General features: G+C 39.8%; 1 protein-coding gene across 1 annotated transcript in view; it reads left to right on the top strand.

Moving 5' to 3' along the window:
- LOC115111970 (regulator of G-protein signaling 3-like) overlaps positions 1-15,136 on the top strand; it is a 90,274-nt gene extending 75,138 nt beyond the window's left edge. The window contains 2 exon segments of the mRNA XM_029638549.2: positions 778-944; positions 10,159-15,136. Of these exon segments, the coding sequence (XP_029494409.2) occupies positions 778-944; positions 10,159-10,356 (365 nt within the window). The 3' untranslated portion in view covers positions 10,357-15,136.
- Positions 15,137-19,294: the final 4,158 nt, after the last annotated feature.

Here is a 19,294-nt window from a genome sequence, read left to right as displayed (position 1 = left end):
GGTACATCAAAGCTGGGACAGAGAGATTGAAAAACAGCTTCTATCTCAAGGCCATCAGATTGTTAAACAGCCATCACTAGCACAGAGAGGTGGCTGCCTACCAACAGACTTGATATCATTGGCCACTTTAATAAATGGAACACTAGTCACTTTAATAATGCCACTTTAAGAATGTTTACATATCTCACATTACTTATGTCATATGTATATACTGTATCCAACACTATCTATGGCATCTTAGCCACTCTGTCACTGCTCATCCATATATTTGATATATTATTATCCCATTTCCTTTACTAGATTGTGTGTATTAGGTTTTGTTGTGGAATTGTTAAATATTACCTGTTAGATACTGCTGCACTGTCAGATCTAGAAGCATAAGCATTTCACTACACTCACAATAATGCCTGCTAAACCATGTGTATGTGACCAATCAAATTTGATTTGATTACAAAACTGTAAGTGAAACACTTCATCCCACTATTAGTGCCAGATACGTTATGGACATTTTCTGAAATGATAATGCAAAAATGCATGTGCATCACCTTTAACTTTTGTTTAGACTTTTGTTTAGGCAATGTATATTTTCCAAGGGAGCCATACAAAAAATACCTTGGTCTCAAAATGACTGTGAATGAATGAATTTGACCATTTTGAAATATACAATTGCAAGCATAAGAACACAGACAACAGATGTATTTCCATTGTGGTCCTGTATGTTGATACATACTATTTAATACAAAAACACTATATAATATGATATATTGTCTTGGACAGATGGAGTGGCAGTCTTCCAAAGGTTCCTGCAGACAGAGTTCAGTGAGGAGAACTTGGACTTCTGGTTGGCCTGTGAGAAGTACAGGAAAATCAAATCCCAGTTCAAAATGGCCTCCCGAGCAAAACAAATCTTCTCAGAATACATGTCCATACAGTCCTGTAAAGAGGTAAAGCCAATACACAGTACACACACCATGGTTCATCTTTAGAGTAATAATTTAGTGATGCTGCTACTATTTGAGCAGTGTGTTTTTGTGAGAAAGTGTGTTACAGATAAGATGTATTGTTCTTATTTATACCATTTAGAGATACAAAATGGAGTAGGGTGAAGTTGCCCCTAGGTGCTGATCTTGGGTCAGTTTGTCCAGTGATAGATATATATATATATATATATATATTACATTCGGAGTATTCAGACCCCATGATTTTTTTCCCACATTTTGTTACGTTACAGCCTTATTCTAAAATGTATTAAATTGTTGTTTTTTTCCTGCACATTTTACCCCATAATGACAAAGCAAAAACCGGTTTAGACATTTTTGCTAAGTTATTAAAAATAAATAGCTGAAACATCACATTTACATAAGTATTCAGACCCTTTACTCAGTACATTGTTGAAGCACCTTTGGCAGCGATTACAGCCTCGAGTCTTCTTGACTGCTACAAGCTTGGCACTCCATTGTTCGGGAGCATCGCTGCACAGCTATTTTTAGGTCTCTCCAGAGATGTTCGATTGGGTTCAAGTCCGGGCTCTGGCTGGGCCACTCAAGGGCATTCAGAGGCTTGTCCTGAAGCTACTCCTGCATTGTCTAAGCTGTGTGCTTAGGGTCGTTTCCTGTTGGAAGGTTAACCTTCGCCCAAGTCTGAGGTCCTGAGCCCTCTGGAGCAGGTTTTCATCAAGGATCTCTCTATACTTTGCCTGGTTCATCTTTCCCTCGATCCTGACTAGTCTCCTAGTCCCTGACGCTGAAAAACATCCCCACAGCATGATGCTGCCACCACGCCTCACCATAGGTATGGTGCCATGTTTCCTCCAGACGTGACGCTTGACGTGCACGCCAATCTTGGTTTCATCAGACCAATGAATCTTGTTTCTCCATGGTCAGAGTCTTTAGGTGCCTTCTGGCAAACTCCAAGTGGGCTGTCATGTGCCTTTTACTGAGGAGTGGCTTCTGTCTGGCCACTCTACAATAAAGGCCTGATTGGTGAAGTGCTGCAGAGATGGTCATCTTTCTGGAAGATTCTCCCATTGCCAGAGGAACTCTGGAGCTCTGTCAGAGTGACCATCTGGTAATTGGTCACCTCCCTTCCAAATCATGTCCAATCAATTGAATTTGCCACAGGTGGACTCGAATCAAGTTGTAGATACATCTCATGGATGATCAATGGAAGCAGGATGTACCGGAGCTAAATTTCAAGTCTCATATAGCAAAGGGTCTGAATGCTTAGGTAAATAAGGTATGTGTTAAAAAAAAAAAATTGAAATTTGCAAACATTTCTAGAACCTGTTTTTGCTTTGTAATTGTGGGGTATTGTGTGTAGATCGAGAAGGAAAAATATTTATTTAATCCATTTTAGAATAGGGTTGTTACGTAACTATGATGAAACTGGCTCTCATGAGGACCACCACAGGAAAGGAAGACCCAGAGTTACCTCTGCTGCGGAGGATAAATTCACGAGAGTTACCTGCACCTCAGATTGCAGCCCAAATAAATGTTTCGAGTTCAAGTAACAGACACATCAACATAAACTGTGGAAGGGACTGCGTGAATCAGGCCTTCATGGTCGAAATGCTGTAAAGAAACTACTACTGAAGGACACCAATAAGAAGAATAGACTTGCTTGGGCCAAGAAACACGAGAAATGGACATTACACCGGTGGAAATCTGTCCTTTGGTCCGATGAGTCCAAATTTGAGATTTTTGGTTCCAACCGTCGTGTCTTCGCGAGATGTAGAGTAGGTGAACGGATGATCTCTGCATGTGGGGTTCCCGCCGTGAAGCAAGGAGGTGGTGTGATAGTGTCACCAGCAAAGCACCCCAACACCATGTGATTTATTTTTTAATTCAAGGCACACTTAACCAGCATGGCTTCCACAGCATTCTGCCACGATACGCCATTCCATCTGGTTTGTGCTTAGTGGGACAAGGACCCAAAACACACCTCTAGGCTGTGTAAGGGCTATTTGACCAGGAAGGAGAGTGATGGTGCTGCATCAGATGACCTGGTCTCCACAATCACCTGACCTCAACCCAAATGAGATGGTTTGGATGAGTTGGACCACAGTGTGAAAAGCAGCCAACAAGTGCTCAGCATTATGTGGGAACTACTTCGACTGTTGGAAAATCATTCCTCATGAAGCTGGTTGAGAGAATGCCAAGAGTTTGCAAAGCTGTCATCAAGGCAAAGGATGGTTACTTTAAAAAATCTCAAATATAAAATATATTATTTTAACTTTTTTGGTTACTACATGATTCCATATGTGTTACTTCATAGTTTATGTCTTAACTATTATCCTACAATGTAGAAAATAGTAAAAATATAGAAAAACCCTTGAATGAGTAGGTGTGTTTAAACTTCTAACTGGTACTGTATATATACACCTACTATCTGTTTTAATTCAGAAAATGTGTACTTTTCCACCTATTATTTCATTTAACATTACATTTACATTTAAGTCATTTAGCAGACGCTCTTATCCAGAGCGACTTACAAATTGGTGCATTCACCTTATGACATCCAGTGGAATAGCCACTTTACAATAGTGCATCTAAATCTTTTAAGGGGGGAGTGAGAAGGATTACTTTATCCTATCCTAGGTATTCCTTAAAGAGGTGGGGTTTCAGGTGTCTCCGGAAGGTGGTGATTGACTCCGCTGTCCTGGCGTCGTGAGGGAGTTTGTTCCACCATTGGGGGGCCAGAGCAGCGAACAGTTTTGACTGGGCTGAGCGGGAACTGTACTTCCTCAGTGGTAGGGAGGCGAGCAGGCCAGAGGTGGATGAACGCAGTGCCCTTGTTTGGGTGTAGGGCCTTTCATATTATTTTTGGCTGACTGCAACAGCAGATGTGGTTAACAACTGCGCATGTGCACTCTCATGAGGCAAACTCTTACAGGGTGACTACACAGCTCGCGTGTTGAGTGCGAGAGCGCTGCAATTAAAAAAAATATATATATATATTATTCAATTATTGCACCCACACTGCTCACGCGCGCCAACGAACATCTGCGTTGCCAAGGGCTAAAATAGAAGTCAGTTCTATTTATGACGCAGATCATGCTGCAAGTCCTGCCTCTCACATCTCCTCATTGGTTTATAGAAGCAGGTACCCACATGCCATTTCCTCATTGGTTATACCCACGTGGGTGACTGAAAGACGAACGAGGTCGGTGGCGATAATGCACCTAATTTATGAAAGTTGCCAATCGCAATATAAAGTCCAAAGAAAAAGCCTGGGAGGAGAGATGACTAGAAACGATTCGGTTGACCGTTTTTATGTGTGGATTAAATGTTGGAGTAGAGGACCTTGTGCATTTCAGGTAAAATAAAAACTCAATGTTTATATTCCAGGACAAATTAGCTAGCAACAGCAAGATGGCTAAATAGGGCAAATTAGCTAGCAATTGCAAACTAGCTAGCTAAATTGCCATAAATGTTTCATGCTTTTTGACCTGTCCCCAAATTAATGTAATTGGTTCAGAGTTTTTTATATTTTAACATGCGTGTGGTGATCGCGTTTGGTGTGGGGGGACAAATAAATGTGCGCACGCGCGCAGCCGGTTTAGTTTCCGTGTGAGTTTTATGGGGAGAAGGAGCTGGCGCAAAAGTTAAAACCAGTTAGCCTGAAGTTATTTCTGAAAAGTGAAAATCCGAAGATGGTATCAAGAGCAAGATGGAGTTCGGTCTCTGGCTGCAAGAAATCTAGGGAAGAAGACACAAAATGTCAGTTTCGTAGATGGCTCGTAGCAATGAAAAAAACTGTAAATTCGATGTAAACACTCCTACAGCCAATCTAAGTGTGTGTAATAGATATACACAAAAAAAAAACACAACTCCGACAACGGTTCCTTCTCTATTCTGCATTGTTGTATTCGGCACATTTGACAAATAACATTTGATTTGTATTCCCATCGACTGGATATGGTACCGTGCCAAAATACAGAGGCGCTTATGAGAAAAGTGTCAAAGCAGGCATCTGGTGGTAGGTAATCTAATCATTGCAGTTTGAGTTGATCTTATTGTGTTATAACCATTGCACCATATAATGTAGATATGGCCTGGGCGCTCTACCGGTTAGCATGTGTGGCCTGTCTTTATGACAAGGGGTTTGAAGAGATGAGACAGTAATTGTGTCACCTAACACTGCAGAATAGACAGATTAAAATGTAAGGTTGTTGCATTTTAATTACTTGTCTACTCGCTTATTTCATAATCAGAATCTCTAATGTCTGATGTGTGTTGTGCAAGCCATGGTTTATTTTAATTTAACATTTCATGCTTTTAACAACTGTATAGATCATGTTTTAGGGAAGACCTAGATGCAGACAGTGTCAAAGTAACAAACGTTTATTACTCGAACAGGGGGCAGGAAAAAAACGACAGGTCAAGAAGGGCAGGCAGAGGTCAGTAATCCAGAAAGGTACAGGATGGGGGGCAGAATGGTCAAAACCGGGAAACAAGAACTAGGAAAAAGACAGGAGCAAGTGGGAAACCGCTGGTAAGCTTGACGAACGAAACAAACTGGCAATAGACAAACAGAGAACACAGGTTTTACACAGGGGATAATGAGGGGAGACAAGCACAAAGACGGGTGTGACAGTTTTGCAATGTGTAAACTACATGGCCCCAGGTAGGCCTATTTGGTTGCATGTAGTCTGGTCTATTGTGTAACCTCCACCTTCCCTGTCGATAGCGGCCATGAGTATCCTAACAATATAATTACTTTTAGCCCCATGGCCATAAAAAACAAACATTCATTAGATATTACAAACATGGTATCACATTATACTTGTGTTAGGATGGAAGTTTTGCTTTGTCAATACACAAGAATAATAATTTGGCATATAACCCATACTATACCAACTGTCAATTCCTTTCACGTTTACAATTGTATATATAACAGACTACCATTGTGTCACAAATAACTGAGAGGTCAATGACCCCAACTCACTCGCCGATTCTGGCCTCAAAGAACCAAGCAACAACAAGCTCCTCTGGCACCCATGTGAGTTGATGTTGTCAACTGTATATTTTCACACCTTTTCCTGATGTGTTGCCTAGCCATGGCGTATTAGCATGACAACATGTCAGGCAACTGTATAGCCAACTGACATTTACTCCTAAGATACTGACCTGTTGCACCATCTACAACCACTGTGATTATTATGTGACTATCCTGGTCATCTATAAATGTTTATAAATCGTTTTAGAACAACCTGGCATAAATGGCAATGTACTCTTATCTCCACCTGGCACAGCCAGAAGAGGACTGGCAACCCCTCAGAGCCTTGTTCCTCTTGAGGTTTCTTCGTAGGTTCCTGCCTTTCTAGGGAGTTTTTCCTAGCCACCGTCCATCTACATATGCATTGCTTGCTGTTTGGGGTTTTAGGCTGGGTTTCTGTATAGCCCTTAATGCTGACGTAAAAAGGCTGTTATAAATACTTTTGATTGATTGCGTGGAATAACTTGGCCCAAGATCCACCTGGTGCGTTTGTATTTATTTATTTTTGCAGTCACAGTACCTAACCTGACACACACATACACAATACAGTGCATTCTGAAAATATGCTTCCCTTCCCTTTTTCCACATTTTGTTACATTACAGCCTTATTCAAAAATGTATTTAAAAAAAAAATGTAATACTCAATCAACACACAATACCCCAAAATGACAGATTTTTTTTTTGCGAATGTATTAAAAATGAAAAACAGGTATTCAGACCTTTTGCTATGAGACTTGAAATCGAGCTCAGTTGCATCCTGTTACCATTGATCATCCTTGAGATCCTTTCTACAACTTGGAGTCCACCTGTGGTCAATTCAATCGATTGGACATGATTTGGAAAGGCACCCACCTGTCTATATAGAGTCCCACAGTTGGCAGTGCATGTCAGAGCAAAAACCAAGCCATGTGGTTGAAGAAATTGTTTGTAGAGCTCAGAGAAAGGATTACGTCGAGGCACAAATCTGGGGAAGGGTACCAAAACATTTCTGCAGAATTGAAGTTCCAAGAACACAGTGGCCTCCATCATTCTTAAATAGAAGAAGTTTGGAACCCCCAAGACACTTCCTAGAGCTGGCCGACCGGGCAAACTGAGCAATTGGGGGAGAAAGGTAGGTAACCAAGAATCCGATGGTCACTCTGATTAGAGCTCCAGAGTTCATCTGTGGAGATGTGAGAACTTTCCAGAAGGACAACAATATCTGCAGCACTCCACCAATCAGGCTTTTATGGCAGAGTGACAAGACGGAAGCTACTCCTCAGTAAAAGGGACATGAGAGCCCACTTGGAGTTTTTTTTTAATGCACCTAAAGGACTCTCAGACCATGAGAAACAACATTCTCTGGTCTGATGAAACCAAAATTGAACTCTTTTGCCTGAATGCCAAGCATCACGTCTGGACGAAAACTGGCACCATCCCTACGGTGACTCATGGTGGTGGCAGCATCATGCTGTGGGGATGTTTTTCAGCAGCAGAGACTGGGAGACTAGTCAGGATCGAGGGAAAGTTGAAAGGAGCAAAGTATAGAGAGATCCTTGATGAAAACCTGCTCCAGAGCACTCAGGACCTCAGCCAAGACAATGCAGGAGTGGCTTCGGGAGTGGCCCAGCCAGACTGGACTTGAACCCGATCGAACATCTCTGGAGAGACATGGAAGTAGTTGTGCAACCAAAGGTGCTTCAACAAAGTACTGAGTAAAGGGGCTGAATACTTAAGTAATTGTGATATTTCAGTTTTTTTATTTTGAATAAATTTGCAAACATTTAAAAAAAAAAGTTTTTACTTTCATCACGGTGTATTGTTTGTAGATTGGTTAAAAAAATGTAATACATTTTAGAACAAGGTTGTAACAAAAGGTGTAAAAAGTCAAGGGATCTGAATACTTTTTGAATGCACTCTACCTGTAACTTCGACTATTCACAAGTCCTTGGAGTCTTCCACTTCCTGAAAACCAGTGTAGACCCCATAAGGCGATAGATATTTGGCTCGGATGGCATTTACCACGGAGGATGGGACTGGAATCCGGACTCCTGGACCCAATGTCTTACCACGAGGACTTACCACGGAGGACACACCATAGTGCTCTCCAAGCAGCACGTTAAGATATGGGCAGCCCTTTTTGGCTTAGAAGCGAAAGAAACGCAAACATATTATAGGCGAGGTGCTGGCTAGCGGAGTAGAACACTTGAAAAATTAAAGGGAGAGCTGCACACTCTAGGAGCTCAGATGCAATAATTTAATAACCTAATAACCAATGTTTCGACAGACAAGATGTCTTCATCAGGGTATAAGGACAAACACTGAGGGGTGACTAGTTTATATAGTGTCAAAGGATACACACAGGTGTCTGTAATCATTGGCGGGTGTGGCCTGATATCATTGGTTAATTCTCAGATGTAAAAATAACATACCAAAAACATGAAAGGATAGCATACGATCATAGATACAATTTGGCTACATAGGCCTACAAACATTTACAATAATCACTAGAATGGCTTCAGATCAAAGTCTACGTTAACACCGAAGGGAGCAAGGGTCTTTAAATTAAAGATCCAGGCAGCCTCTCATTTTAACAATAAATTGTCGAGGTCACCCCCTCTCCTAGGGAGGGTGACCTGTTCGATGCCGATATAACGTAGGGATGAAACCGAGTGGTTTGGCTTATCATTCACATGAAGATTGGTAACAACCTGCAACCCACCCTGATCCAAAGTAATTATTTTTAATGGAGCATAATCCATAATCACGTTGCCAATTCCTGTTGTGTTCTGTTTTTGTTTTTCTGTCTTCGGTTGGGGGGTACTATATTGTTTGTTTTCATTATCTGTCTGTTTGTAAAACTGTAAATTCATAAACAAAATATAAAAAAGTACCATTCAACAATACATTAGCGTGCCTCCACTAGTTTTTTCCATCACTCACAAGTATTTCGTCGTCAGACACGTTTGTAGGTTGTTGTTTACTTCTTAAAACTAATCTGTAACACTATGCTACTGTCTTCTGATTGTGAATAAGGGCCTTACGTGCAGTTTTTATGTAAAGGGATTCCCCCACGAGAGCTCTGCTGTTGCAGTCTGCCACATAAATTAATGATATAAAATAATCGCAATCGTTTTAGGTGGAAAACTACACATTTTCTGAGAGGGGAAAAAGGCAAACGCCACCTACCTAGTTTCAGTGTATGGAATCACTTGGGAAATGTTGGTTTTTAGGTAAACCTCCCCTTTAAGAGACCAATAAGAAAGAGTTCCAAACCTCTCTGCCAATAATGGAGTTTTCTGTTTTCCCCTCCCCACTCAGACCACTCCCAGACAATTATTGCTTAAGAAATTGCTATTGGTAAGAAGCTATTTTTGTTTCTTTACCATTTTGAATGAAAACAAATCACAGTAAGGTACAGTATTTAACTCTTACCCAGAAATGATTTGATAGTGAGATAAAAACAGCTGCATTGATCCTTTAAATCTAGAATCCTTAGTTACTCCATCCATTTTTGGATGCATAAATTAGTGATATATAGGAGCTTAGTTCAATTGTTGTACCAAAATATACACTTTTTTTACTCAAGTTTGTAAACAATGTACATGTGAACAAACAGTGTATAGCCTCAAAACATGGTTCAAATTATAATTTTGATATGATGGATGGTCAGTCTATGCATTTGAGAGTGGTTACATTTCTCCAGGCCTGTCCCTCAGCCAATTTGTTTCAATTAAGGAGTCACTTTAAGGTTAGGATTGGGGGAAGGGAAGCTGATCCGAGAGTTGTGCCTAGGGGAAACCTCACTCCTGAGTATATGAAACATTAGCAGGGTGTGATATTTAATGTGGCAATCAGCGGTTGAAACAATAAAGTGTTCTCCCGCCACGCTTTTGCTAAAAAGCTGAGGGATGGGCCTGGAGAAATCTAACCACTCAAATGCATAGACCGAACTATGGATGCAAAAGTATAGTTTTAACCATGGTTTGAGGCTATACAGTGTTTGTTTACATTACTTTGCTTACGGAGTAAAACAAGCTTATATTTTGGGTTCTGATGGGGTACAACAGTTGAACTCCGCCCATGAGGCATTTATGTTATATTCTACAAAAATCAATGTATACATTTATAAATGTATGTAGCTACTGCAGATCCCTTTTAAGAGCCTCCTTCCAATAACAGGTGAATCTGGACTCCTACACCCGAGAGGTCACGAAGGAGAACTTGCAGAGCACCTCGGCATTGACCTTTGACCTGGCCCAGAACAGGATCTATGGCCTCATGGAGAAGGACCCGTACCCTCGCTTCCTGCGCTCGGACCTCTACAGGGACTTGACCAACCAAAAGAGGTTCAACGCCATGGTGCCAGATCTGCCCTGAGTTGGAAGAGAGATTGAGGACATTGGATGACTTGGAGCCCTGGTTTGTGTTCATTAGAGGGATGGACATTGGAGAGCTGTGCCCAGGTGACATTCACGTTGTCTAAATTGGTTTAGATTATGGTTTGGTACTATTTTTGTCAGTGTTATATACTTACCTCATCTGATTCTCCATGGGCATTTTCCCAACCTGGTTCTGTGGTCATTGGTTTCTGACGAGTTAATTTAAAAAATGTTTTGAACAAATACAGCTTCCATATCCTCATGGGCCTTCCTGTTTGTGGCATAGCCCAAACCTTCACTGCCTTCTATTTCTGTGTGTAACACAGGCAGATTTCTGACACTATTCCAAAGACTAGAAGATGCTATACACTATATCTAGGAGGTGTTCAACATAGCCAAGAGGCCTTCCAGTGTATTCAAACCATTGTGCAATCAACAAACATGGTGCAATGAAATCCCCCCCCCCCCCCCCCAAACATTATACAAGCAATCCTATATGATCTTTTAATATTTCAGCATTGGAAGCTCTGCAATACAAGGTGGTTGCCACTGCTTACAGAAAACCTTCACCATCAGCATCCAGATTCTAAGTGCAATATGAATGTTTTATGTACAGTGCCTTCAGAAACTATTCACACAACCTTTCCTCATTTGAGATTAAAATGTATTTCATTGTAATTTTTTTATCAACGATTTACACAATACCCAAAACATATGTACAAAAATATATATAGATATAAAAGGAAAATTAAACACTAATATATCTTGATTAGATAAGTATTCAACTGCCTGAGTCAATACCTGTTAGAATCACCCTTGGAAGCGATTACAGCTGTGAGCCTTTCTGGGTAAGTCTCTAAGAGCTTTCTACACCTAGATTGTGGAACATTTGCCATTCTTTACAAAAGTAGTCAAGCTCTGTCAAATTGTTTATTGATCATTGCTAGACAACAGATTTAAGTAGATTTTAAGTCAAAACTGTAACTCAGCCACTTTCACAATCTTCTTGGTAAGCAACTCCAGTGTAGATTTAGCCTTGTGTTTTTGGTTATTGTCCTGCTGAAAGGTGAATTCATCGTCCAGTGTTTGATGGAAAGCAGACTGAACCAGGTTTTCCTCTGAAATTTTGCCTGTGCTTAGCGCAAACTCCCCAGTCCTTAACGATTACAAGCATACCCATAACATGAAACTAAGTTTTTCTTTTCACAATTCCTGACATTTAATCCTAGTAAAAATTCCCTGTCTAAGATCAGTTAGGATCACCACTTTATTTTAAGAATGTGAAATGTCAGAATAATAGTAGAGAGAATTATTTATTTCAGCTTTTATTTATTTCATCACATTCCCAGTGGGTCAGAAGTTTACATACACTCAATTAGTATTTGGCAGCATTGCCTTTAAATTGTTTAACTTGGGTCAAACATTTTGAGTAGCCTTCCACAATAAGTTGGGTGAATTTTGGCCCATTCCTCCTGACAGAGCTGGTGTAACGGAGTCAGGTTTGTCAGCCTCCTTGCTCGCACATGAATTTCAGTTCTGCCCACACATTTTCTATAGGATTGAGGTCAGGGCTTTGTGATAGCCACTCCAATACCTTAACTTTGTTGTCCTTAAGCCATTTTGCCACAACTTTGGAAGTATGCTTGGGGTCATTGTCCATTTGGAAGACCCATTTGCCACCAAGCTTTGAGATGTTGCTTCAATATATCCACATAATTTCCCTTCCATATGATGCCATCTATTTTGTGAAGTGCACCAGGCCCTCCTGCAGCAAAGCACCTCCACAGCACGATGCTCCCACCCCCGTTCTTCACGGTTGGGATGGTGTTCTTCAGCTTGCAAGCCTCCCCCTTTTTCATCCAAACATAACGATGGTCATCATGGCCAAACAGTTCTATTTTTGTTTCTTCAGACCAGAGGACATTTCTACAAAAAGTACATCCTTTGTCCCCATGTGCAGTTGCAAACCGTAGTCTGGCTTTTTTTTATGGAGGTTTTGGAGTAGTGGCATCTTCCTTGCTGAGCGACCTTTCAGGTTATGTTGATATAGGACTCGTTTTACTGTGGATATAGATACATTTGTACCCGTTTCCTCCATTGACGTCATTGTGAAATCCCTGAATGGTTTCCTTCCTCTCTAGCAAGTTAGGAAGGACTTCTGTATCTTTGTAGTGACTGGGTGTATTAATACACCATCTAAAGTGTAACTAATAACTTCACCATGCTCAAAGGGATATTCAATTTCTTTTTTTTTTTGCTTGCTCGACTGAGGGACCTTACAATTATCTGTATGTGTTGTGTACACAGATGAGGTAATCATGTTAAACGCTATTATTGTCTAATAAAATGCATTTGCTGGCACACACCCAGAGAAAATTATTTTAATGTAGAGGTGCTGACTAATGGTGAATAAACTGTAAGCTATATATATAAAAAAAAAAGTGTTTTTAAACGCTATTATTGCACAGAGTCCATGCAACTTATGTGACTTGTTAAGCAAACTTTTACTCATTAATTTATTTGGGAGTCGAACACTTGACTCCAGACATTTTTGACATTATGGGCTATTATGTGTAGGCTGGTAACGAAAAGTATCTATTTTAAATTCAGGCTATAACGCAACAGAATGTGGAAAGAGTCAAGGGGTGTGAATACTTTCTGAAGGTACTGTATAAAGGAGAAATAGTATATTACCCTGTACGTTTTTGTATTATAGTATCTTATATAATAGTAATTGGTTTAGGGAGGCTCATATACTACATAATTTGTCATCAATAATTAAGCTCATGACATCCACAGCACATATCTGACTTTTAGAGACCCCTAAGGAGAAAAAACAAACACGTTAACCAAACAAATGGGTCATATGAAAAAGAGAGACTGAAGTTATAGAATAACTGGTTTGTTACTTATGCTGCAAATGTATAAAGACGCTTTGCTTAATAAGAGTGCATTTTGGTGTATTCACTATGTACAATCTAACATATGGAGCATTTTAATTTGCCTATAGTTAATTGACATGTGCGTGTCACACGAGAGTAATTTTGAATATTGATTAGCTCCCAATGTGTTTATTCTAGAGATTTACTGTTTCTTTCCGTGGCTGCAGCTCAATCCCCTTTCCACTGATATAAAGCTTGGCCTATGTCATAATATAGTGTTTGTGAAAGCGGTGTTTTTCTACACATGAGAGGATCCAGACAAGAAAATTGTCACAAAATCATATTTAAAACTCAAGCCTTTTGAGCTGGCAACTCATACGACCCCATCAAAGAGGAGACTCAAACATGACAATGTCGTCTGAACTTTGACACCCACGTCTTAATTTCAAAGATGTCTTCTCACAGAAGTCCGTTTGAGCTACAAACTAATATTCACCAACATCAACAGATAAGACTCTCAAACATTTAGCACTCACTTGTTTTACTGTACATCGCACACAAGCTTTAGGGGCGTCATCGGAAGGTAACCTGTGAAAATAGCACACCATGAATAGGGTATAAAAAGTGCCATAAACAAAGTGACTAAATATGTGTGTGTGTGTGTATATATATATATATATCCATATTTAGTCACTTTGTTTATGGTACTTTTTATACCCTATTCATGTTGTGCTATTTTCACAGGTTATATATATATAAATAAAATGTTGCTTATATCTCCTACATATAGACCCAGTCGGTATTACATGGACCGTCGCGGCACAGCCTGCCTGTTGGGGAAACAAACTGTGATAACTCTATTGGCTCACAACAACAACTTGACCTTTTTCAAAACACAGTTTTGTTGTTGTCTGCTTGTTTTAGTCAATTACAAAACTACATTTAAGAAAAGTACATGTATAAAGATAACTTTTCAGCATTGCCTGCGCCATAGCATTCTCATTACTTAGAAAGATGTAATATTGTAGGTCTTCCCTCATGCCCCTTTTCATGACGAAGCTTGCAGCCATTCGAGCGAGCGTGTGTGCTAGGTAGCTACCGACCGGAACATTAAGCTAGCCAAGACCAACAACACAAACAAACTGACTATACAGATACAAGTAGTGGGTGGAGTTACAAACTGACTGTACTAAACACTCTTACGCTGAATAGCCTGAAGCCACAGGGCTCTTCTCGCAGGCTCCATTTTCCTACGTGGGAGCATTGCAACATCAACGACGGATTTGGCTCTTGTACAATGGAAATATTTCTTTTCCCCAATTTGTGAGCGTGGTCGAGGGGAATTCCTTATTATTACGTGACTATTGACTCGAACTATAGGACAGACATGTTCTTTTTATTTCTTTTTGGGCTGTTTTGCCATTTATGAATCTGTTATCAATGTGTTTCTATGGGCTATAACAGTAAAATACGAATTCATTATTTTATACCTACAGGGGTCCTAAAAAGCTATTTAGCTAAATGATCCATGGTATGACTATCTTAAAACATGTTAGCTTAGTAGATAACGCGAACCAAGGGCTTAGATCAGACGTTCAAATAAAATGACTGATAAGAGCAGGGACTGTAGATTCTGAACTTGTATCATTTTAATTGTCAGTTCATATTCAATGGATGCAAAGAGATATACTGATCGTTTTACTGTATTTCTTAATGTATTGTTAACATTGACCACAATGTTACTTTTGTTCTCCACCATTAGGCAAAATAAAGTACTCTGTGAAATGGCTGTTGCTTTAGACAAAAACTACAATAAAAATGTCAGTCTAATCTTGTCATGTCAGACTAGTCTTGTTTTTATCAATACCCAAATACAATAAAATCAAGTATAACATGGCCTCGTATCATTTAATTGCATAAACTGTCAAGCTATTCCACAGCCCAAAGGACACTGGAAGTTGTGGTTAGTGCCCTCACTAAGATTAGAAGGTTCGATCCCAGGTCGAGGTGTACTTTAAAGATGGGTTCTGATGCCTCTCTGCTTGGCATTAAGGAGATGGATTGAGGGTAAGTCCCTGCATTAGACTACTGTCCTGTCCAGGGGGCACATCAAGCTGCTAAATGCTACAGAAACAGAAGCTAGCCTCCTGCCCTATGGGCCCGGACAAAGGGCTTAGTAATTGCTACTGCACCTGCATATAGGGCCAGCTGGTGGACGCAACTGTGTACTGTCACCTACAGAACACTAGAGAGCAGTGACAATCATACAATAGGAATGACTACAACAAAGACGGTAGATACATGTGCATCATGTATGTAACTTTCTCACTCATTTACCAAAATAATCTGAAATACAACCAAAACTAACAGCAAATGCATCCAACAAATTTGTAGAATCACAAGCTTGATGTAGTCATTGTTGTGCTATGAATATGCGATCAAATACTCAACTTTTTACTACTTTAATACACATTTTATCATTTCAAATGAAAGCCACGGTCACTGGTCAAATTTAGGGCCAGGAATATGCAATTGCAATTCACTTAAACAATTACTTAAAAGGTATTTCTACAAGTTTAGGAAAGACGAGAGGTTAAAATATACATTTACCTGAACTTGAGGACATAAGTTCAAGTAATATTATTTGCAGACAGCACACAAACTGAGGATTGGGTGTCCTCCAGACCACTATCCATCTAGCTAACCATTTTCCTGAGATATTGATTTCTCTGCCTGCACCCTACACTCTGGTCGGATGTGGAAACAAGTTCAAGTCAGGACGTGCAGGACACAGAGTTTCATGTTCAACTGGTGTTTTTTCCCCGCTTCGAGGGAATAGGTTTTGGCAAACTACGCTCTTAGAAAAAAAGGGTTCCAAAAGGGTTCTTCAGCTGTCCCGATAAGAAAACCCTTTTTGGTTCCATGTAGAACCCTCTGTGGAAAGGGTTCTACCTGGAACCAAAAAGGTTTTTACCTGGAACTAGTTCTTCAAAGGGTTCTCCTATGGGGACAGCCGAAGAACCCTTTTAGGTTCTAGATAGCACCTAGTGGGGAGTGAGTGTTCTATGGGGGGTGTAAAATCTCTTTAAAAAAATAAAACATTTATTGTTCATGATTCCTTGCTGACTGAGTGACTCTTAAGCTGCATCCCAAATGGCACCCTATTCCCTATAAAGTGCTCTATGGGTCCTGGTCAAAAGTAGTGCACTACGGGGATAGGATGCCATATGGAGGACACTACAAACTTGGCTGCGGCTTTATTTATTTATTTATAGAATTAGTTGATTGCCATGTTTGAGAAGCGAGCAGGAGACAATACAGCAACAATTAAGTGTACCAATGTTCCTACTGTAACTCTGGGTCCAGTGGAGTAGACTGAACCAAGAACTGAGTTCTTTTTGTTTGACAAACACTGAGTTTGTAGTGTTTCACCGCTTTCTATGCTCCAATCTGAAGAACCAACTTAATCTGCAATATTCCATTTTGTTGGACTCGAGCGATACTTTTCCATGTGCGCATGCACAGGCTAGACAGAGAAGTATCGCTCAAGTCCAACAAAATAGAATAATATAAACGTGGCATAAAATGTTTGATTAATTGTTACTTGATTCAATGAATCATGTAACAACTAACTCATTAGGAATTTGGGGCACCATGGGAAAAGTTGTTTAATGAGTTACTATCTCTCGACTTCAACTCTAAGAATATACAGATATCTCTTACATCAATAACAGTCAATTACTACCTCAGTCTCATTTTGAATGTCGCATAACCCATGGATCCACAAGAACCCCATCCCTTTTGAATATTCAGTACTACACAAATGTATTTAATTAATTATTTATTAACTAACTAAATAATAACCGAATAGACATACTTACATGAGAAGTCCCTGGTGGACTGACATGATATGACGGCTTGTTACACAATGGGAAGAGGGGGTGGGGAAAGATGGAGTCAACTTATCTTACATACATTTGGAAGTTACGGTCACGGAAATATGAATACTTAGCACCCTAACACCCGCTCATTCGGATTAGGAATGCAATATATATATATATATATATATATATACTTACGCGTAGCTGTTTTTCTGTCGATCTCTGTTGAAACCAATTGATCCGTCTATAGGTAATGAAAGGCTCTGGTTGTCCACCAGAGGTCACAATGTCCTTAGTTGTAGAGATTCTATGGACTTGGAGTGTTCGTTAGATAGATACTTCAGACGTACCAACAGTTGTCTCAAAGGGGATTGTCTTCCTTCCCACCGCAAGTCTTTTAGTCAAAGTTCTAGGACCACTTTTTACATGCACAGCTGCACCACAGTTTCTGGTCTCCTTGGTAAGTTATCTTCTTCTGTAGAGATTGAGAGTTTCAGAGCTTCTAACCATTTCGTAACGTTCCGCTCACACTGGTCTTGTAGTTTTAAGTTCCAGTTCACACTGTCCGTCTACTTGGTCTAGTATGTTAATTCTTAGCAAGTCCTTTAAGCACTCTGTTCCATCATGCTGGCACGAACTCTGAGCTCACTGGGGCGTGGCTACTGACTGGGTACAAGTTTAGATGAAAAACAATTCATTTAGAAGGCTAAAATCACATTGCTATCTTCACAAAAGTATTGTCATACTTATATTTATACAACATTTAGATGTAAACCTGACAACTAGAATGTGTACACCTTCAGAGATAGTTATTTAGTTATACCACGGGGCGGCAGGGTAGCCTAGTGGTTAGAGCGTTGGACTAGTAACCGAAAGGTTGCAAGTTCAAATCCCCGAGTTAACAGGCAGTTAACCCACTGTTCCTAGGCCGTCATTGAAAATAAGAATTTGTTCTTAACTGACCTGCCTAGTAAAATAAAGGTAAAATAAAAAATAAAATAAAAAAATCCTCTCTGGGATATGTGGGACGCTAGCGTTCCACCTGGCCAAAAGCCAGAGAAAATGCAGAGTGCCAAATTCAAGTAAATTACTATAAAATTCAAACTTTCATGAAATCACACATGTAAGATAGCAAATTAAAGCTACACGTGTTGTGAATCCAGCCAACATGTCAGATTTCAAAAAAGCTTTTTGGCAAAAGCAAACGATGCTATTATCTAAGAGTAGTACCTCAGTAAATAGAGAGAGAACATATTTCAACCCTGCAGGCGCAACACAAAACGCAGAAATAAAAATATAAATCATGCCTTACCTTTGACGAGCTTCTTCTGTTGGCACTCCAATATGTTCCAAAAACATCACAAATGGTCCTTTTGATCGATTAATTCCGTCGATATCCAAAATGTCAATTTATTTGGCGCATTAGATTCAGAAAAACACCAGTTCCAACTTGCGCAACGTGACTACAAAATATCTCAAAAGTTACCAGTAAACTTTGCCAAAACATTAAACTACTTTTGTAATACAACTTTAGGTATTATTTAACGTAAATAAATCGACAAAATTGAAGACGGGATGATCTGTGTTTAATACAGGTAGAAAACAAACTGACGCTACCTTCTGGTCACGCGCCTTTAACAAACTGTACACTTGAAGTGACCCTCGTTTTGAACAGGATTACTTCTTCATTACACAAAGGAAAAACCTCAACCAATTTCTAAAGACTAGTGACATCCAGTGGAAGCGGAAGGAACTGCAAGAAAGTCCCTTAGAAATCTGGATTCCCAATGAAAAGAGTGACCTCAAAAAAAAAAATGGGAATGTTTTTTCCTCTGGGTTTCGACTGCTACATAAGTTCTGTTATACTCACAGACATGATTCAAACAGTTTTAGAAACGTCAGAGTGTTTTCTATCCAAATCTACTAATAATATACATATCTTATCTTCTGGGGATGAGTAGCAGGCAGTTGAATTTGGGCATGCATTACATCCGAACGTGAAAATACTGCCTGTCACCAAGAAATTAATGACATCACAAAATAATAAACACTAACATGATTATTCTTTAGATCCCCACCAACTGTTCCAAACATTTGGATGGCAGAAATACTGTTCCAATGTCCAATATTTGGACATTAGAGTTTGACGTTTAGTTTAGAGTTTAGGTAAGAG

The sequence above is a fragment of the Oncorhynchus nerka genome, linkage group LG27 (genome assembly GCF_034236695.1).
Source record: "Oncorhynchus nerka isolate Pitt River linkage group LG27, Oner_Uvic_2.0, whole genome shotgun sequence".
In the NCBI taxonomy this organism is placed as follows: domain Eukaryota; kingdom Metazoa; phylum Chordata; class Actinopteri; order Salmoniformes; family Salmonidae; genus Oncorhynchus; species Oncorhynchus nerka.
The sequence above is the reverse complement of the archived record's forward strand: the minus strand, read 5'-3'. Positions and strand labels throughout refer to the sequence as shown.